At 38.6% G+C, this 15,367-nt stretch overlaps 1 protein-coding gene across 5 annotated transcripts; it reads left to right on the forward strand.

Moving 5' to 3' along the window:
* The first annotated feature begins 3,823 nt into the window (after positions 1-3,823).
* LOC137025074 (tripartite motif-containing protein 16-like) lies at positions 3,824-14,040 on the forward strand. 5 transcript variants are annotated; one of them, XM_067393091.1, is made up of 6 exons: positions 3,824-4,423; positions 9,178-9,273; positions 9,360-9,593; positions 10,550-10,709; positions 10,863-10,910; positions 12,287-14,040. In XM_067393091.1, exons 1-6 carry the CDS (start codon positions 3,851-3,853, stop codon positions 12,805-12,807), a joined length of 1,632 nt encoding a protein of 543 aa, XP_067249192.1. In that variant the 5' UTR covers positions 3,824-3,850; the 3' UTR covers positions 12,808-14,040. The 5 variants fall into 5 exon arrangements, with proteins under 5 accessions (XP_067249192.1, XP_067249187.1, XP_067249189.1 ...); XM_067393086.1 differs by having other exon boundaries at positions 3,851-4,423; positions 10,550-10,741; positions 10,877-10,910; XM_067393088.1 differs by having other exon boundaries at positions 3,851-4,423; positions 10,550-10,741; positions 10,883-10,910.
* Positions 14,041-15,367: the final 1,327 nt, after the last annotated feature.

Genomic DNA, 15,367 nt, shown 5'->3' on the forward strand with positions numbered 1-15,367 from the left:
AACGGCGTTACTTGCATCTGCTTCCTGTGTTCAATCATGACAACAATAGTACACATGACAATAGAACAAACTATGCATATAAATTATTTTCTATTTTACCAAAAAATAAAAATAAAGCTATATAGCACTAGACTAGCCTTAATAAAATGAGCATTTAGGGTGGAAAATATGACCAAAATCTTATAAGTAAACCACAGCAATTAGCAATTAACTGCCTAAATATGAGTAAAAGTTTTGAGCACTTTTGGTGCGCACCCGGGTTCAACTGACGTCAGAGTTTGGTATGTTTGAAATGGATGATGTGAACACTGTCTTCTGAACACCCGCAAACCGTACCAGAGTCCACTTAAAAAGGTTGGTCTGGGGTGCGGTTCAAGTGAATCCCGATACAGTTCTCTGCTGATATTATGAATGCAATCGTACCAAATCGCGGAAGTGAACCGCTGTTGATGACGAATAATGTGGTTGACAGTACAGTCATAAGTAGCACACATCATATTCAAGATGAGTGGAAAGGGTTCACTGTGGTCATCAGAATCAATCGAAACCCTTGTAGAATGACTGAATAAAAGCCTTTACGGTTATAATAGTCTGCAGGGCTGTGGGGTGGACATAAAATACTAATGTGGGTACCATCTACAGCCCCTCTACATTGTGGGAAACCCCAATGGTAACAAAAACCTTGAATGATGGCCTTGAATTCATCTTTAGAAGGTGTTTTGATGTACACTTGGAGCAATTCCTGTACCATGACAGATGTTACATGTTTTGTTACCATACAAGCAGTGGACAATCCAATCCCAAATAAATGTGAAAGTGACTTGAATTCCAGGTTTGTAGCCAGCCTCCAGATACATACTGCAACCTGCCCTTCCACAGACAATGGTCTGCCAAATCTCGTGATATGTAAAGATGTGGCCTGAGGATATCACATAGCTGCATGAATGTGGTCCTCTTAATCCTAAAATACTTGCACCATTCAAAGTCTGTCCAGCTGGTTAGGACATGCTTCCACCACACACCAGATCGATGAAGGATCCAAACTCTCCTATGACATGAAAGGAAATTAAGCATTACATGATATATTCTATAAACAAGAAAGTAGAATCATATCTTAGCTCATTCATTAAATTCTATACAGTATTATTGTAACGCAGAGTCAGCGGAGTGAGGATCCATCTACAGCTTTATTATAACCAGAGTCAAACAGTACAGGGTTGTAACACAGCAATGGCAGTAGCGGAGACAAAACTGAATCGTAAACAGGGGCAGGCTTAGGTCGAGGCAGGCGGCAAACATACACAGTCCAGAAAAACAGGCAAAGGGTCAGGGCAGGCAGAGTACAATCACAATCCAAAGAACAGGCAATAGTCGGGGCAGGCAGCAGAGAATCAGGCAACAGGAAAACAGTCCAAGATCAAACACAGTATAACAATCCACAAAGAAACACTCAAAAATGACCACCCTAGCAAATCAAGACTTTGTGATGGTGGTGTGTGTGTGTCTTGCTTAAATAGCGTGTGTGTGATGAGCTGCAGATGTGTGCGCATTCAGTCCCAGGTATGAGGGCTTGTGGGAAATGGAGTCCAAAAGCAACAGTCAATATTCTGGTGAGAGCTCCCTCTGATGATCCGGAGGAAGCGGAGAGGGAGCCTCACCTGTGAAAATTATGTTTTAAGTTAAAACTACACATAAACATCAAAATATTAGTCATACTATTCTACGAAGTTGGTAACGGTTAACTGTACAAAATATTTTATTTGTTTTGATAAATGTTAGCTCTTTCGTGCATGCGTATATATATATATATATATGTGTGTGTGTGTGTGTGTTTGTGACATATCAGGGCACAAATTTGTATAATGACTTACAGCGGTCAACAAAGGAAAGGACAAGGTTTCACATTTTATAAAATGAGTTAACAGAGTCTCTGATGGAGCATTTAATTTTTTCCAGGTCTAGAATGAAGTCCTTCAACCAAGAAAAGTTAGGAGGGGAAGATTTCCAGTGTAACAATATTGGTCTTCTGGCTACCAGTGAAGCAAAAGTAATAATATCAGCATGACGCTCGTTGTTCAAGCCATCAGCAGGGGGAACTCCAAAAACTGCAATTATTGGGCAGGGATTCACAGAAACATTAAGAGCCGTGAGTCCACATTTGATGAAGACACTGTTTCAATTCTGGCCCTCACTGTGTGGGTCTAGAGGAGTCCATGCCTCGACGGGACAGGGCTGTTTTGGCAGCAAAAAGGGACCAACACAATATTAGGAAGGTTGTCATAATGTTATGCCTGATCAGTGTGTATATATGCGTGTGTATGTGAAAATTCATTTTTTTTATTGTACAACATTATATGTATTTAGAAGTCCAAACGACAATCACCTGATCTATACCTATATAAAGGGTGATTAGTGTGTTTCACCTTGTTTTTAAGATACGGCACACTTGGCATTGCTTGAAGATATTGCGCTGCAAGCTCTCAGGAGAGAGCACATCTTTAGAGAGAGCATGGACATATTTGCTGGGAGTGAAGAATGGCTGTTCAGTCACTTTAGGTTGCCGAGAGAAGTCATTGTTGGTTTATGTAACTCTGGAACCACACCAAAGCCATTTCACTAACTGCTCACACCCCATAGCACCACATGTCCAAGATCTAGCTACCATTGGGAACATTCCAAAGGGAAATAGGAGACCAACCAGGAATTTCTCAATCCTCCATAAGCCGTGCCATTCACAAGGTGGTAAAAGCTATTATAAGGCTTATGTTAAATTTCCCTATGGTGTGGCACACCAGATGGTAGTTAAGGTTTCCACGAGATGAGCTGCATACATAATACCATTGGTGCAACAGACTGTACTCATGTGCATATCACAGCACCAGATCCACAAATGCAGTTAACTATGTGACCAGAAAAATGATCATTCCATCAAATAGTCTGCGATGCCATATTAAATGTTGTTGCATGCTGGCCCGGAGGAACTCCCCATTCCTTCATTTTACAGAACAGTTATTTAGGACAGCGTTTGAAAGCTGGAGCTGGTGGAGAGGGTGAGTAGACGTACACAGCCAAAATATTTTATTCAATTCTTTTGTATACAGGTTAATTATCTTAATGTTTATTGTAGATGACTGGGGTCTAAAAACATGGTTTCTGACACCTCTAGCCAACCCAACGACCCCTCAGGAAGTGCGCTACAACCTGAAACATGCCTGTGTGCACTGAGTGGTAGAGCGCACAATCGGGTTACTCAAATCCTGTTGGATGTGTTTGGATGCAGCTGGTGGAATGCTCTTATATAGGCCGGAGAAAGAGTCAGATTGTTTTAGCATGTTGTGTACTGCACAATATCACAATGACACGGGGTGTACCTATTCCTTATGAACCACACGCCCAGCCTGAACCTGTGGATGACAAGATGCAGAATAACACTCTTGCCCAAGCAGTGGTCCAAGCACACCTTCAGCTGATTCAACGTCTATAGTAAAAATAATCTTATTCTAAAATTTAGTTTTTACAATTTGCTACAGTGCACATGCTATAATAGTATGATTGAAGAAATGCAACTTCTAAAAGTGCTTTGTAACGTGAAAAATAGATCTCGCATAATATATTTATTCACATACACTTAGATACGACGAAAGCATGGAAACACCCAGGAAAACTAGAAACTTAGCAGCAGTGAGGTCTTCAGGACCAGGAATGAGGAAGCTGCTTTACAGACACACCTGTTTTACACACGTCACTCAAACACAGAACCAGGAAACAGGAATCACATGACTTCAGAGAAACTGAAACTGAAGTGTAGTTGAGCTGCTGTGTGTTTGTGTCTCTGTATTCATGCAGTAAAATGGCAGAAGCCAGATTTTCTCAGGATGAGTTCATGTGTCCAGTGTGTCTGGATCTCCTGAAGGATCCAGTGGCCATTCCCTGTGGACACAGTTACTGTAAGATCTGTATTACAGGCTGCTGGGATCAGGAGGATCAGAAGAGAGTCTACAGCTGTCCTCAGTGCAGACAGACCTTCAGTCCAAGACCTGCTTTAGCTAAAAACACCATTCTGGCTGAAATGGTGGAGAAACTGAAGAAGACTACACTTCCTGCTGACTGTTACGCTGGAGCTGGAGATGTGCAGTGTGACGTCTGTACTGGAAGAAAACACAAAGCCGTCAAGTCCTGTCTGGTGTGTCTGGAGTCTTACTGTCAAACTCATTTTGACCGTCATGAGGAATTTCACTCTCGTAAGCCACATAAAGTGACTGAAGCCACTGGACGACTGCAGGAGATGATCTGCCCGAAACACGACAAGATCCTTGAGGTTTTCTGCCGCACTGATCAGGAGTGTATATGTGTGCTGTGTACGATGGATGAACATAAAAACCACGACACTCTATCAGCTGCAGCACAGAGGACAGCGAAACAGGTATGAACTTAAAGTGTGCCATTATGCTCATTTACAGGTTCATAATTTTCTTTATGGGGTCTACTAGAATACGTTTAAATCGTTTAATGTCTGTTTACACTCTCTGTCTGAACACTGTTTTAGTTTCAGTTTCTTTAAAACCCGCTTTCCAAAAATCACAGTCTGCTCTGATTGGTCAGCTGGTCCGAGTCTGTTGTGATTGGTCTACTGCTTAGCTTGTGTGTCGGGAATGTAACACGCTTTACCATAACCAGCGATGGGGAGGTGGGGTAATGCCGGAAGAATTGTCACTGGGACGGCACAATGACTGCTGATTATATATGCTCGTAATGATGATTGACAGGACTGAATGATTAGTCTTCTTAATATGACCCCTTTAAACCAGTAGTTCACATTCATCATTTATTCATGTTATTCCAAACTGGTTTGACTTTCTTTTCTGAGGAACACAAAAGGTATTTTAACCGTTTCAAGTTGTTTGGTAGGGTTTAAAGAAAAAAACTCCTTGCTCATCCAAAAACAGCCTCCAGCATATTCAGTTGTCAGACAAGACTGGAACTTCAAACGGGACCAGCTTCTGTGGTCAGATGAAACTAAAAAAAGAGCTTTTTGACAGCAAACCCACCAGATGGATTTGGTGCACACATGGATAAAAAGTACCCCATGCCCATGGTTAAATATACTACTGGATCTTTAATGTTGTGGGCCTATTTTTCTGCTGGAGGTCCTGGACATCTTGTTCAGATACTTGGTATCATGGATTCTGTCAAATACCAACAGTTAAAAAATCAAAACCTGGCCGCTTCTGCTAGAAATCTTATAATGGGCCGTGGTTGGATCTTCCATCAGGACAATGATCCAAAACAAACATCAAAACCAACACAAAAATGGGTCACTCAGCACAAAATGAAGCTTCTGCCATGGCCATCACAGTCCCCTGATCTGAACCCTAAAGAAAATGAGTGGAGTGAACTGAAGAGAAGAAGCACCAGCATGGAGCTGGAATCTGAAGGATCTGGAGAGATTCTGCATGAAGGAATGGTCTCTGATCTCTTGTCAGGTGTTCTCCAAACTCATGAGGCATTATATGTGAAGACTCAGAGCTGTTATCTTGGGAAATGGACATTGCAATAATTGGGTGCCAATAATTGTGGCCAACGTGTTTTGGAGAAAAACATTTATTTCATGAGCTTTTCCCCCATTTTCAATTGTTTTACTTCGATGAAAGGTTAGAATATTGTGAATTTTTTGAATGAAAGATCAAAAGGATAATCAATGCAGATTTATTTTCACAGCCACCTTTGCTCATATTTACTAAGGGTGCCAATATTTGTGGAGGGCACTGCACCTTTAATGGACATCTCTATCCAGGGGCGTAGGAACCACTTTGACATTGGGGGGGACATTTTGGCCATTATGAATCAACGTCCATCTCGCCACCATAATAGTAACATACAGTATGGTGACGTCACGTGGTACGACATATATGAAATAACAGCAAAATAAATAAACAAAATCATCTGTTTATCATCTGTTCATCTGTTTAATTTATCTATTTATTATTACACAAATATTGAAGTTGGGAAACATAAAAGTGTACAAGCCCCCCTGCAATTGCGGGCAGAAAGGAAAGGGGCACTTTACAAGGCAAATATTTGATTTGTAACCCCAAAAAAATACAAAAACACAACAGTCACATACGGCTTTGGATATAGGCACTTGGAACTAGAACTATCATTATTATCTATATCAATAACATTTTACTTTTCTATTAAAAAGTTTATAACAGTAAAACAAAGCTTATTATCTAAGATGACTATGAAGCTAATGAAATTGATGCTTAAGTCTAATATTCCCCTCTAATGCCAGTGCCCCACCTGCTCCCCATGCTCCTTCCCCCCAGACAATGTCCCACTTTAGTTTGGTATCAGTATTTTGTTCTCAAAGCTCCATAGAAACATCCTGAAGACTACAAACTCATAGGAAGATCTTTAAATCTGTCTGTCATTCTCTTGCTCTTCTAAAATCCTCCTGTTCTGCTCTTCAGGGGGTGAGGTAAATGGTGCCTTAGGCATGCCCTATTGCTTAGGCTAGAAAGCCAAAATGTTTTTTTCTCTTGTCATTCAAAGCAATAAATTGCTTGCAAATGGACTTTTTGTCCAACAAGTCCAGTTTATCCTGATGGATATGACAGACAGAAACATGGTTAAGTCTGTTTTGAGTCATTGTAGAGCGGAGCCAAGTCTTAAGCCTGCGGAGGGCACTAAAACTTCTCTCTGCCTCAGAGGAAGAAACAGGGACTACCAAAAGCAACCTGACCAGGGTTTCCACTTGCCCAAATAATCCACGTACCTTTTTTTTTTTTTTTTAGATTTATGGCTTTTTAGTTTTAGAGTTTACTGTTTAAAATTCTGTTTCATAAAAATATATATATTTTCTATAAAATATTATTAATATATCATTTTTGTAAACATCAAGATCTATAACTTTTTTTTTTGGTTTCACTTTTTAAACTTAGTTTGGCTTCAACAAAAAATCTGCCAAGGGTCTTCTTTAAAATAAGACCAAACTTAAGTTTGGGCTCCCAATATTACAGGTTTTATGACAGTTTTTTTTTTTTTTTTTTTTTTTTACATTTTTGATATTTTTGTCCTCTACATTTTAAAACCTCACCTCACACCCTGCTGTGCCACCTGCCTCTCCTTTTGTCTCGTCCATGGCTGCATCATGGCTCTCCTAATAAATTAACAAATGTAGCCAATATGATATTGCAAACAAAGTAATAGTGGACTTATACATGGTCAGTTATGTTTATCGTGGGCTCTTCTGTATGTGAAAAATTTATAAAAGGCAAAAACTTTCATAGTCATCATTAATTCCTTTTAAGACCTCACCTCACAACCTCCACCTGTTACTTCATGTGCCACTCCTTCCTCACCTGCCTCTTTCCTGATAATACCAGCCTTCTCCTGATGACAAATTATATAATTTTTTAATGTAAATATAGGCTTGGTAAATGAAGGTTATGATGTCGCCCTGTCCTTGTGTAAAATGTGTTGTATTATAACTATTTACACTAACCTTACTCTTTGTAAAAAACTTCAGCAACGTTATTTCCTTTGGTTTTATTTTTTTCTGTGGTGGCATTGTGCTGAAAAGAGATGACAGAACGTTTTACTTTTGCTAAGGTTAACACAGAGAAATCGATTGCCCGCTATATGGCTATCTACCTAACGTAACGTTAACCTCCTCTCGCAAAGCATAACATACGTGCCATACAAAATTCCACTGTTGATTTAATGTCATGCCTCGTATCCATAATTCAGTTTTAAAAAGCTTGTTAATTTAAACCGCTTGACTGAGACTAATTTACCTCATACAAAGTCGAGTCGTTCAAAGCTGGTGCGCACCAATAACGTATTTGAATGTTCGTAGTGTAATGTTGACTTCTCTCTACCAATCAGATGCTCCGAGTCCGACTATAGGTGAAAAGTGAAGAATATGAAGCTGGTGATTGGCGAATGGTGATTATTCAAACATGAATGAAATCACTCTGGGTTTGACTGACAAAACCGAATATCTTCTTCGTCGCGTATTCAAAATAAAAGTTCAAAATGTACAGTTTTTGTTCCTGCGGTGTATAGGCTAATTTTTGGGTGGGACACATGCAGCATTTTCCAATATTGAGGGGGACACGTCCCCCCCGTCCCCCCCGGTTCCTACGCCAGTGTCTCTATCACTTAGTTACACACATCCTGTCACAGTTTAAACTGTCCTGTCAATCATCTTGTCACAGTTAACGTCCTCCACATTCAATTTCATTTAATTTCCTACAGTTTCAGGGAGAAATGTAGTAGCAGGTTGATCTGCCAGCAGAGGGTCTTTCACGAGTTGACTCTCTTCATGTGTTTGCATAATGATGCATTTAAAAGTTAATGACAAACATATCATTACAAAAGTTCACAATGCTGTTGAAGATGAAAAATAACTTGGATAACATTGAATAAAGATCTTTTTGTCAGGTTATATACTGATTATTATTCACTCAAACGTATTTATCTAAACCTTTCTACTTAAACATCGGACTCGTCCATCTACCATGTTTGTAATTTTTAACACTTTTTATTCATGTTTTTTAGTTATAATCAAATTCTCATCCATCGCACAGTGGGTTGTGGTCAATATGATCCATTAGAGTGTGCGCCAATATTCACTTTGGACTCTAAACAGTAATAGTAGATCATCCGGGTATCTTTGGAATAATCATACTATGATTTGGGACAGTAATTCTAATTTTGAATATTATTATGGACCATAGTATGCAAATTGAGACATAACATAAATCTCCTTAAAGTGATAGGAAAAGTCAAATATGTTTGCATGTTTAGTCATGTGAAACACATGAGCCAGTGAGGTTTGCTATTACTGATGTGTCACCATATTTGATTTGGGCTCTAGAAACAGAGACATTATTCAGAATATCTTCTTTTGTGTTCTGCAAGTGAAAATCATGGAGTTTGTCAAGTCAAGTTTGGAAACACATGAGGATGAGTAAACAATGAAAGAATTCACATTTCTGGGTGAACTATCAAACTAGACATTGATGAAATAATGCTGACACTTGTGATTGAACCTATAACCTTATCATGAAAGATCTTTAACCCCTCAATCTCAGCACTTCACTGATACTGGATTCATATCTGTTTACTTGATGATTTATGTGATGTTTCTCCTGTTATTGGTTTGTCCTTTAGCACCAGCTGAAGGAGACGCAGAGGTGTTTCCAGCAGAGGATCCAGCAGAGAGAGAAAGATCTTCAGCAGCTGAGAGAGGCTGTGGAGTCTCATAAGGTGAGTCTGGAGAAGAAGAGAAGTTTGAGAAGTCTCAGTCAGGACTCACTGAAGCCACTGTGTGATTGTGATGTGTGTCCTAACAGCGCTCTGCACAGACAGCAGTGGAGGACAGTGAGAGGATCTTCACTGAGCTCATCCGCTCCATTGAGAGAAGCCGCTCTGAGGCCACACAGCGGATCAGAGATCAGGAAAAGGCTGCAGTGAGTCGAGCTGAAGGACGACTGGAGCGACTGGAGCAGGAGATCAATGATCTGAGGAGGAGAGACGCTGAGCTGGAGCAGCTTTCACACACACAGGATCACATCCATTTCCTGCAGGTAACAGAGATCTAGAAGAACAGGATCATAGTGGACTTGAGCAAGAGACTCACAGAGAAACATTTCATGAGAGCAGAATGAGCCGTTGACTGAAGTGTTGATCTGTGTGTTCGGTTATTATATAATCATCAGTCAGACTCTCATCTGATCTTCTTCTTTTGAGAGAGATGCACTTACAAATGCAGTTCAGCTCTGGAAATCTCTTAGGAAACATTTTTCTGAAAGATATATTGAGCTTCCAGACATCAACAGATCAAAACTTCACTAGTACTTTAACTTTTTTTTTTTTTTCAGTTTCCTCCAGCTAGATTTCCCATCATCTCTTTACTCATCTTTTTATAATCTTTTGTTTACCATCAGATAATCTTCAAACCTGCTGAAACCTTTTATAATAATTTTCATTAACACATTAATGAATTTGACAGTGAAGTTTCCAGACGACAACAGTTCAAAGCTTCACTAATATTTAAATATTTAGTCCTCAAACAGGAAGTAAGGCTGTATTTTACCTCTTCTTTAGCGTATTTAAACCACACAAAACCTTACCATGGGTTCGTGTCCTAAGAGTCCTTGTGAATTTCAGAGCCACTAACTGCTCAAAAATTATAAATAATCATCAATCTACTTGTTGCTTTTGAACTGCTTTTTCTGATCAAATCTACTCAACCCTGTCATGTGACTCCATTGATGCTCTTGATCTGTTACATTTATGTTATTGGCAGATGTTTGATCATCAAGTGTTTTCCTAGAAAGTTCACATATAGTGTAAGTGTCAAACACTAGATCTTACAGCTCTAACATGATATAATGAACATGAGAAGAATGAATCTGATGCTGTGAAAGTGCTGGATTGAGGAGAGCTACTAAAGATCAACAAGAGCTGCTCAAATCTGACAGTAGTGCAGGTTATTGGCTGAAGTGTGGAGGTGATGAGCTTTGATTTCTGTTTTCTGTAGAGTTTCCAGTCTCTCTCAGCTCCTCCTGAATCTACAGATGTAAATGACGATCCCTTCAGTTCTCTCTTCTCTTTTGATGTTGTGAGAGAATCTGTCCGTCAGCTGAGAGACAAACTGGAGGATTTCTGCAAAGAGGAGCTGAAGAAGATCTCTGACAGAGGTAAAGTCCTGGAGATTCATCTGCTCTCAGAAATGATCCTCCATCATCTCATATCATGTAGAAGATCATATTAGAAATGTCTTAGGAATGGATGCAGGGATCATTTTCTCTTGACATGATAATCACACTCTTCATGTCTGTTGATTTCCACAGTCACTTTCACCAACATTGTTCCCAGAACCAGGAACGACTTCCTACAATGTAAGTCACTGAGAAAACAAGCAGAAAAATCACTGAGTGTGTTCATGTTCTTCCTGTAGAAGGAGAAAGAAAACATGACAGAAGAGTTTTAGAGTTGATCATGTAAATCAGTGTTTCTCAATGGGGCGTTCAGAGAACATCAGGGGATGTTGAGGTGTTTTTGGGAGGTGTTTGTTAAAGGCGTGTAAATGCCAAAGATTTACAAGATTTACAAACTTGTAATTACTTGCAAAAGAAAATCATCTGTAACAATATAACCACATTCTAAGTGCTCAGATCAATTGCATCAGAAATTGAGCGTAGCATCCGTTTACAGTTGATACGTGTCTATTGTAGACAGAATCATTGATTATAATGGGTTTTATGTGCTTTTGTGGCGACACGACATGTAACGCCGTTCAGGTCAGAGTGGGACCTGCCAGTTTACACCAATGTGACCAGAATAGACTTTTTCATTTCCACAGCAACAACTATTTACTTCAGTGTTTCTGTCAGCTTTCTGTAGCGCAGCTGCTGAACTTCCAGTGAAAACAACTTCTGCGTTTAGCATTCAGACACCATATAACACACGTCAGAAGTGCCGGTACACAAGGAACGCTAAAGGTAAAGATATAGAAGTGTGAACTGGCACTGGAAGTATGAAATAAAAAGATTTGAAATGAAATGAACTTTAACAAAGATGTGAATCAGGACACTAAACTGGGGATTTAATATATTCTTCAAAAACAGTAAATCTTCTAAAACTACTGAATAAATATGATTATTTTTCATTGAAAGCCAATTAAACACATTCAATATTAGAGATAAAATCACAGTAGAAAAAAAAGCTCTTCAAGAGTTTCAGAAAAGTAAGAAACTGAAAGATCTTCTGGGAAAAAATCCACTATGGATTTTGTATCAAGTCACTTTAATCTTTGGGGAAACAGATAGAAATCTAAAGAAAGCTCAAAATTGCCAAAGTCTACAGCACTGAAAATCACCAACAATACAATAGACCTACAATGCTTAAAAACTTGTACATCAAATTATTACATTCATCACTGAATCAATTTAATGGATCCTTGGTGAATTAAAGTATCAGTTCAAAAAAAAAAGAAAAAAAGAATCACATTGACCTCAAACATTTGAATGGTGTAAATATAATAACAGGCCTTTAAATTATAATTAACACAGAATAATAACCAACATTAATATTCAGAGAAGACTGATTAAACCGGCCCAAAAAAGGTTGAGATCCACTGATGTAAATGATGATTTTCACAGGATATCTGATAAACTGTACTGAGACACTGATGATATATTGATCATGAAGAGTTCAGAAACATTAAAATATCAGATTGATAATTCCTGATTGTGATGTATTTTATCTCCATCAGATTCCCATCAGCTCAATCTGGATCTGAACACAGTGAATAAACACCTCCATCTGTCTGAGGGGAACAGAGTGATTACATTCACTGACACAGTCCAGCCGTATCCTGATCATCCAGACAGATTTGATCAGTGGTTTCAGGTGTTGTGTAGAGAGAGTGTGTGTGGACGCTGTTACTGGGAGATTGAGTGGAGTGGTGATGATGTGTATATATCAGTGTCATATAAGAGCATCAGCAGGAAGGGATTGGGTAATGAGTGTTTGTTTGGAGGTAATGATCAGTCCTGGAGATTGAACTGCTTTTCCTCCAGTTACTCATTCAGACACAATAACATAGAGACTAAACTTCCTGTAAAGCCCATCATGAGTAGAATAGGAGTGTATGTGGTTCACAGTGCAGGAACTCTGTCCTTCTACAGCGTCTCTGGAGACACAATGAGCCTCATCCACACAGTCCAGACCACATTCACTCAACCACTCTATCCTGGGTTTTATGTTTATAATGGATCATTGAAACTGTGTTGATGAATCAAAATAGACTGTAGAGAGATTCTACCCATAATGCTTTGAGCTCATGATGAATCAGTAACAGTGAGATGTTACAGAGTCTCTTATTTTCTCTTCATTACATTAATACTACAGCTGAACTTCTGTCAGTGAAATAACATGAAGAATAAATGTGTGTAATGAATCCTCATATAGACAGTGAGATCAGTGTGTGTTTTTGTGAAGTATCAGGACACAAATGTGTATAATGACATGGGTATGACATGGGTATTACAAAAAGAGGTGACTTATGAGGACATTCCCCATGTCGCCCTTTTTCAAAAGGCTTATAAATCATACAGAATGAGTTTTTGTGAGAAAGTAAAAATGTGCAGTTTCCTGTGATGGTTAGGTTTAGGGGTGGGGTAGTGTAGGGGGATAGAAAATATGGTTTGTACAGTATAAAAACCATTATGCCTATGGAATGTCCCCACAATTCACAAAAACAAACCTTTACATTAAAAGGATGCAATAATATCATAGAGTGTAAATGATTATATTTATGAAAATTAATAAATGGATGCTGCCTTATTAGGAGAAAAAAACCTAGTACTGCTATACAAAAGTTGACAATACAGGACATTAGGAACTCTAGAAACAGAAATATTTTATATAAAACAAAGCAGGGAAATAATTGTCCTTTCCTTCACCAGTGGCCAACCTAAAGTATTGTGCATTCTTATTATATTAGCTCTTCTATTACAGTTTAAAGAGAGTCGTGCGGCTCTGTTCTATTCTAGTAAGTCTTTACTTGAGGCACTCGACCATACCACTGAACAATAATTTAAATAAGTAACAACCATTGTTTGCACAATTTGAGAAATGCAATGTTGTGGTAAATATTTCACACATCTCTTAATAACTGACAGACCTCTTCCCATAACTGTTACCATATTTACTATCTGTTTTGACTACTTCAGCCTACTGTCTAATACAACTCCAAGGTCTTATTTCCAATACCTGTTCAATAGGGTATATGTCGAACGTCACATGAACAAACTGGAAAACTGTTCTCATTGCATCCTCTTGTCAGACAGTGTTAACAACAGTATGAATTGACGGCATATTTATGGATTTTTAAGGTAATCAGCGAAACTACCTAGTTCACATTGTTATAGGTGTTTATTCTATTAAAGGATTAGTTCACTTTCAAATAAACTTTTCCTGATAATTTACTCACCCCCATGTCATCCAAGATGTTCATGTCTTTCTTTCTTCAGTCGAAAATAAATGAAGGTTTTTGATGAAAACATTCCAGAATTTTTCTCCTTATTGTGGACTTCAATGGCCTCCAAACAGTTGAAGGACAAAATTATAGTTTCAGTGCAGCTTCAAAGGGCTTTAAATGATACCAGACGAGGAATAAGGGTCTAATCTAGCGAAACGATCGGTCATTTTCAAAAAAAAAATGTAAAAGTATATGCTTTATATAAACAAATGATCACCTTTCAAGTGGTTCCGCCAAAACCGCACTTTCATATTCTTCAAAAAGTTTACGCTGTATGTTCTACCCCTTCCTTATTCTACTTACGGAAAAAATGGAACTGGCGCTACATTCGTTCCGTAAGTAGAATAGGAATTCCATTAGAGTTATGCTCATCTTTGCTCGCTCCTTTTAAGTTACCTTGAATAAAACAGCTAATTTTTCATTAAGCACATACAAATGACCTAAAACGGAAGCGACCTAATCTTTTTTACCGCAAACGGAAGTTAGATTGCGCATAACACTCTTTACAGACATAATTAACTGTAGTTTGAATTCGAATTTAACATTCGCTTCCGGGTCCAAACGCTCTATCTCATTCCACAAGAAAACGACAAACGGAGCTAATATACACACACGATGTGGTGTAATTACCAAAAAATTATAATCATATACTTTATCTCCATACCAAAATCCCGGATACCCAGACAATAAAATATTAATGTCTGTGACACTGTGAGCATGGAGATGGTTGTGTAGACTGTATTTTAAGTGTTTAACTTTTTAAAAATTGAAATAGCACTCATAGAGAGGCATTCTCAAATGAAACGGCCTTCCTTAACAAGCGGGTTGCACATGACGTGGATTTGACACACGTCTCGTTTTCTCACAACTCTTTATATTTATTTAAAGGGCATATTGCAGGTTAGAGCTTCAGTGATTCAATGTATAGAAAAATAATGTATTAAATAGATTTTCTTGAAAAAACACATATAAATACGGTAAGGCTTCTGGAGTCGTTTTTTGTAAGAGAATTTTACTTCCGCATCTGAAAAATGCCAAATCGGAAGTGACGTAACTCAAGGGAGCGCGATCAATATAAACAAAACAATGGATCGCAATGACAGTTCAGACGCTGAGGAAATTGTAAATGTTTATTCATACTCGTATCACAAACCACAGCCATACAATTAGCTTGCTATGTGTTTAAGAGAGCAGGGACCGGCGAGGATTAGACAGAATAACGGTCAAAAGAGAAAAATTGAGCTGTTGTGTGAGGAGAAGCAGTGGAGAACAGGGCGGAGACCGATGTTAGCTTAGCTAACGATATGTGCT

This window comes from Chanodichthys erythropterus, chromosome 8, assembly GCF_024489055.1.
Source record: "Chanodichthys erythropterus isolate Z2021 chromosome 8, ASM2448905v1, whole genome shotgun sequence".
In the NCBI taxonomy this organism is placed as follows: Eukaryota; Metazoa; Chordata; class Actinopteri; order Cypriniformes; family Xenocyprididae; genus Chanodichthys; species Chanodichthys erythropterus.

Excerpts from the sequence above, each read along its gene's own strand:
- LOC137025074 (XM_067393086.1), top strand. The coding sequence starts at position 3,851 with ATGGCAGAAGCCAGATTTTCTCAGGATGAGTTCATGTGTCCAGTGTGT. Across the intron at positions 9,274-9,359 it reads AGGCTGTGGAGTCTCATAAG|CGCTCTGCACAGACAGCAGT; the intron begins GTGAGTCTGGAG and ends GTGTCCTAACAG. Across the intron at positions 9,594-10,549 it reads ATCACATCCATTTCCTGCAG|AGTTTCCAGTCTCTCTCAGC; the intron begins GTAACAGAGATC and ends TGTTTTCTGTAG.